Source organism: Gorilla gorilla, chromosome 3 (assembly GCF_029281585.2).
Source record: "Gorilla gorilla gorilla isolate KB3781 chromosome 3, NHGRI_mGorGor1-v2.1_pri, whole genome shotgun sequence".
Classification (NCBI taxonomy): Eukaryota; Metazoa; Chordata; class Mammalia; order Primates; family Hominidae; genus Gorilla; species Gorilla gorilla.
In genome coordinates this window covers 98,811,443-98,818,052 of record NC_073227.2, presented here as the reverse complement: position 1 = coordinate 98,818,052, position 6,610 = coordinate 98,811,443, and the positions used below count along the sequence as shown (strand labels likewise).

Genomic DNA, 6,610 nt, shown 5'->3' with positions numbered 1-6,610 from the left:
CCAGTATTAATGTAGACATTATTACAAGTTAAATAAATACAATTGAATAAATTACGTTAAAAGCAAAGGTAATAGGTACTCAAAATTAACCACTTCCTAATTATTTCACTACATTTTGTTATTATTGATGCTTTCCAGGTTGTGTTTATTGCATCCATGTGGTGAAAATAGGGCATAAGCCGGGCGCAGTGGCTCACGCCTGTAATCCCAGCACTTTGGGAGGCCGAGGTGGGCAGATCACGAGGTCAGGAGATCAAGACATCCTGGCTAACACGGTGAAACCCTGTTTCCACTAAAAATACAAAAAATTAGCTGGACATGGTGGCGGGCGCCTGTAGTCCCAGCTACTCAGGAGGCTGAGGCAGGAGAATGGCATGAACCCGGGAGGCGGAGCTTGCAGTGAGCGGAGATCGCGCCACTGCACTCCAGCCCGGGCAACAAGAGCGAAACTCCGACTCAAAAAAAAGAAAAGAAAAATAGTGCATAAAGTGGTACTACTGTGCATCTCTTCCCAACTCCACATTCAGTGAAATTATGCTAATGGGTTGTATTCAGCCATAGTGGGAGTATATACAACACAAAAACTAAGAAATACTGTAAATGGAGCCTCCCTTTACCCGAAAGGTCAGTTGTGAAGCATTTATCAGCACATCACTCTTTATAATAACAAGCAAATTTAAAATTGAGACAAGATTTGAGTTTAAGTATTTAATTTTGATTTACATTAGAGAAGTGGAACCACATGGCACTGAATTTAAGGACTGTGTAAGAGTTTGGACAGAAAGACAGCGTACTTAAAGGGTCTGAATAAAGAGTCAAATAAAGGAGCTATTTACAAACGCATGGGCAGAGTTCGGTTAGGTATCCACAGGGATGATATAGTCTCCAAGGACTAGGGACAGGATGAAATCATGACTAGCCTTGTGTGGGCAAGGGAGGGAAGGGGTTTCATCAGAACCCGTGACACCTGTGTCCAGGGAGGGATGCAGCCATGCCAGAATCACAAGGCAGAAGGAAGCAGGGAGGAGGCTAAACACACATCATCTTCTCTCTCATCAGTGGTTCCACTTGGCCAACCTCAACCATAAGTGAGAGGCAAGGGAGCCTTGAAGAAGCAGTTGATAAAAAGTCGGTTTCCCAGAGCACAGGGCAGGGCAGATTCAGTGTGCAGCAAACAGAATCAGCCGCAGAGGGACTCTTGGGAGTTGCTAGTATCCAGCACTGGTTCATTTTTAAAGTATTCCTTAGTGGGATGTTTAAGGGAGATATCTTGATACTAGTTTTTAACAATTTATGAAAATTATTCCAGAGACTGAAATTCTAATAACTTTTATAACTTGCTGAGTAATCTTGGAACTTGGCCTTAAACCAAAATGAGCCTAGGGATAAAATTCTGCTGGCTTTTTTAGAGAGGGTTGCAGCATAGGTCTATTTTGTTGTATTAATCAAGTGATGTAATTTTTCATGACAAGCATTAAATTTAGGTGATAGGAGTTGGGACCATTTTAAAGCAACATCAAGCTGTGCTTGTGAAGGCCTTCAAAGATTTGAAATTCTGAAATTAATATGAAACTTTCAAAGGAAATTATCCAGGACAACTATGTCTCACGGGGTTGTTATGAAGACTGAATGAGGTACAGAATATAAGGGAGTCATTGTTCTTGATTGGAGCATTGCCAGATATGCCCAATATATCATTTGATATAGTCCCTGTAACAGTCCCGGGGCATTAGCTACTCTCAGCGCACAAGGTTCTAGTTAAGAGTTCTCTGTGGCTCATTTGGGGACAGAATCTCTATTACATATTGTGGTATCACAATATTAGGTTGAGACATACAAAACTATTGATATTGGACTATTTTTAACCTATCAAATCATCAATTTCATGTAGTTGAATGTAATAACATATTCCAAATATAGTCTCCTTCCACCACTCCCAGTACATTTCTTCAAAAGCAGTCTATGAAGCATTTTAAATTCTAAATGGGAACTCATTTTCTGCCACTATTCCTCAAGATCCCTAAATTTTATGGCCATGACATTTCCAGTCTCAGAAGCATTTTTACAGACAATCCTAACAATTCTTAGATTAATTCCTGGTACAGCTTCTCTGCACTCTAGAGAAGTGAACTCCAGGGCAGAGAGTCTGCTCTAAGGCAACAGATAATCACAGGAAATTGTGAGGATTGGAAGTTTACATTAAGCTCCTGGCAGCATCTCAGCAACTTCCAGGATTGGTTGTGGCATCCCTTCCCCAGATTTTCTATAAACATGCTTTCTCAAGTCTTGCTGAGTTTGCAAACGTGCCAACAGAGCCCTGCTGGTCACTGTTATTGGCAGTTATTTGTTTTATCAGAAGGGAAAGGCACACAAATGCACAGGCTTGCAGAATGCAAAGACCAGCTGGGTAGAGCTCCATTTTGACTCTGATTTTTCCCTTCATGAGCCTATAAACTCTTGTTTGGAGCTTTGGTCTTTTCCAGGGTCAGTGATGGATGCTCAAATATTTGCATGTGCACAGAAGGACATAAGCCACCCTCATACTATATCATGTCTCTTTAGAAGTTTTGATAATAAATACAAAAATCATCTTATTATATGGCACATGGAAATTTTAATTATTCCTCTTTGTCTCAGAATTTCAACTGATTGCCGAAGAAGACCTATGATAATCCGGAAACATATAATTTATTCAGCATCTTACTCTGAACACAGTTAATGAGTGTCTCAGATTCGCCCTCATTAGAAGGGTTTTCTCCAGAAGACCGCTTCAAATTTAGAATGAATTTTGGCATCTTAATGGCAATGTCTATATTCATAAGAGATATAATCTAAAAAGAACATAGGAAAACAAACAAAAAACCAACCAGACTGTCATTTATTAATACAAATTTATATAGTGGCATATACTATTGGAGAAATCAGAAATTCATAACACACAAATTCATATTGGAAATACAAAAATCATTTGAGAGTCAAGAAATCAGGTTGACAGCACCACAAATGTTTACTCAGTCTGAGCAGGTGTGTAGAATCCAAGAATAACAAATACCTATAGCAGACTGAGACTGAATATCATAAGACTGTGCAAACACATTCCAACACTATTTCCCACCCAACAATAGAATCTGCAGGAGTCCTCTAGGAGGTCTGGGGTACAATAAAAGGGCAGCAAAGCAGAAAAAATGGTACAGACCATTCTTTCTTTTAACCTTCACAGCCAGCATGTAAAAGCAAGTAGTAACCACTGAGAGTTGTTTGTTCCTTCTCACTTGAAGGCAAGATATAAAAGGTTAGTAAAACACACACAAGGCATTAGTGAGCAAATCAGAGAAATTGAAAGCAGAGCTTTGACTGAAATATAATCCACATTAGTCATCAAATTACTTGATTCCTATAATGAAGTATGAAACAAACCAAATGAATAATTCTACATCAAAGGGGTATATCTCATCTCCACATCTCTTAACACTATTTAACAAGTGTGCATCCACTAGAGAAGTACTGGCATTCAATAACGTACATTTAGTGGGTTGAAGGGCAGAAAGAAAGGGAGGCAGAAATACTGCAAGGGCTTTCCTTTCACACACAGTTTCCTATCTCACTCTTGCCCTTGTCATTTCAGACCTTGTACGTGGCGGTTGCTGGGAGCACTCGGGGCTCAGTGTTTAGTCCTTTCCACTCTAGCTTCATTCCGCCACCTCTGTACTCTTCCCATGCAATGTCCTATTCAGCAGTAATGGAAGGGGTGTGCAAGAAGAATATGTGGGCAAATGGAAAGGTGCTGCTTTAACGTGTAAGCATTCTGGCACTTGGAGCAGTTACACAGTTACAAATAATGGGCCAAATGGAAATTCGCTCTACAAATTAGCATTCACTCTCCAGGTAGTTCTGGAGATTCTGTGCCTGGCTGATCAGCTCTCCAGCCATGAGATACCAATTCTGGGTGTCCATGAGGCTGATACAGGAGTTCTGCCCTGAATTGCCCAAGCTGGTCTTAAGTAGCACCTGACCAGTCAGGAGTTTCAGACTCTGGGCTCACCCCAACTCATTCTCTCCTGAAAACCTGACACTCATCTCAGAATGCTAAATTAGACTTTGCTCTAAATCTCCTGTTCTGGATGCCAATTCATAGTCTCATCTCCCGCTGATACATTATTATGAATTTTCTGCTCATGCTTCCTTAGGACCACCGCCGGAGTCATGCCTTTGTAAAGCGGTGTTTCTTTCCTCCAAGAAAATGTTATCTCATAATCCAAGTAGAGAAGATAATTGTTTTCCTCTCTCCTCCCTTGTGATATTGCCACCATACTCTCTCACTTCCCCTTCCTAAATTTACTCCCCTATCATTCACCCATGTCACCATTCATTCATTCAACAAACATTTCTGGAGTGCTTGTTACATGCAAGGCACTGTTGAAGAATGAAAGGCGCGGCTCACAAAGGTCCTACTTTCAAGCAGCTTGGAGTCTCACAGAGCTGCCTAGAACCTTTCACAGTTCATCCTTTCTAGCTTTTAGTAGCGAAATGTTACTAGTTTGGAATGTTCTCAAAGAGCTTGAGTCATTCTCATACAAATATTACACAATGTGAAGGCTCTGTTATTTGCTTGGTGACTATGGTGTGCCATGCATCAGAAGAGGACATGTCTTTTACTCTCGAATAATGAAATTGTGCCTCCAATTCAAAACAACATTGCATGCATGCTTATGTTTCCGCCAATAAGGCAGAAACAGAAGAGAAACAAAAGCAAGCTGTGTGTAGCCTACATGAAATAGTTAAGCTGATACTTGAACACTAAATTATTTTAGAGCCATGTGTTCATGGCCTTGTCATGTGCTGATATGGTAAAAATAATTGCCTGAGCTACCAGAAAAGAACCCCTCAAAGAGAAATCCCTGAAATACTGCACCAGAAACAGTGCCTCTGTCTGCTGTGTCACACACAGCAAGGAGAACCAGCATGTATCTGTTAAGTCTGATTTCACCCCAACCTGGGCTTTCTCCTAATTTGCCTTATTCAAATGAATACTTACTTTCCCGAAGCAGTAACAGAATAAAAAACCATACCTAGCAAAGCACATGGGATTGTCTGTTACAGGAACAGGCAAAGACCGGAGTAGCAGGAAAGTGTGGTGGGTTTTCTTTAAAGCATTTATGGCAATGTTGAATTAAAAGGCCGTAGTACATTGATCCTGTTTTGCAGCATCCTTGGTCAGGGACGGATGTCTCAGTGCCACGTAAACTAGTTGGGAACAAAGACACCTCCCTGGGGTGAAGGGCATCACTAATGTGCTCTGATACGCCTGCCAGGCCCCTCCTTAACTCGGGTTTCAGTCTCCCCCTTTGTAGGAGGGAGTTCTCTGTGGCTGAGGAGGCGGAGGCTCCCGTGGTTTTCCGAGGGTTTTACTTAAGCACACTGAAATCCCCAGGTAAAAAGGGCTCTGGAACAGCAAAGTACAATTAGAGGCCAAGGAGCATACGCTGTCAAGTGAAAATCATGAGCAAATATACGTATTGTGTCGATTAGCAGAATTTTTAATGGAATCTGGGTGTCAGCAGTTCATACTCTGCTGTCTGGGGGCTCAGGAAAAGCCCTGTAGGAGAAAGCTGGGGCTGGGGGAGGGAACCAAAGGCCCGTACCTACTTCTTCTGAGATCTGCCATGGTACACTACCCAGTCCTCTCATCTCCATCTGCTAACCTAATTGTTCAACTCCTGTCCTGATACTAAAGTACTTGTTTTCTAAGACCAGCCTTACAGAAGGAGCTGTGTACAGTTGTTGACACTATTAAAGGGATCTATGGAAATAACTGTAACACTCTGGGGGTCTCAGTGGTTCTTTGTTCAATGAGGTAGCTCAGTTGTGAGTTGATGCATGTGATGTGTGCCGTCTCCCACTCAAAGCTATAGTTTTCCCTTTTTTATCTGCGAGATTATAAAAATACCAGTATTTCCCCCATTTTATAAAAATGATTTTAGAAAAAAATACACATAGGTCTCCTCCATTAAACTTCTGTTCCATCTTGTAAATTGTTGTGAACTCTGACTTCTAGATTCAGTCTTTTGACTTTAGCACCTTTGAACGTGTAAGCCGCCTCAGGCTCACTCAGGATGTTGACGTTCCGCACGGTGCAGTACTGTCTATTCACGTTCTTCTCCACCCGGTCCAGGTGCCTCTTGGGCACTTCTACCTTGGTATTCAGAGGATATTCTTCCAAAATGTCCTCTGCGGGCTTCTTCTTCCTCTGTTTCTGGCATTTCCTGTTGATAAAACAAGCCACCAAAAACACCAGAAGTAGAAGCATGATTGCAGCCAGGGCGCTGCCAATGGATGCCCCAGTCTGTGACAGGGACGCAGCTACTGCCAGCTCTTGCATCTCCAGATTCAGGGACTTCATATTGGTGCCATTCTTGACTTGGTCTCCTTCATTGTCATAGATGAGGGAATCATCAAGGATCAGCTGGCCATTGGGCTCTACCAGATCCCTTCGGTTGCGTCTGAGTGGAGCTGTGAGAGAGCGCTGGACCCGGGGCCCTGAGATGGTGTCAGGGCCAATGATGTAGATGACCTGGAGATACCACTGGTGTCCTGCTTCCACCTGCAGGGG

General features: G+C 42.2%; 1 protein-coding gene across 3 annotated transcripts in view; it reads right to left on the bottom strand.

The window, feature by feature from the left end:
• Nucleotides 1-2,877: 2,877 nt before the first annotated feature.
• FRAS1 (Fraser extracellular matrix complex subunit 1) overlaps nucleotides 2,878-6,610 on the bottom strand; it is a 484,406-nt gene continuing 480,673 nt past the window's right edge. For all 3 annotated transcript variants that reach the window (XM_004038871.5, XM_055385587.2, XM_055385586.2), the window contains one exon: nucleotides 2,878-6,601. In XM_004038871.5, coding sequence (XP_004038919.5) covers nucleotides 6,008-6,601 — 594 coding nt within the window. In that variant the 3' untranslated portion in view covers nucleotides 2,878-6,007. The remainder of the gene's footprint in view (nucleotides 6,602-6,610) is intronic.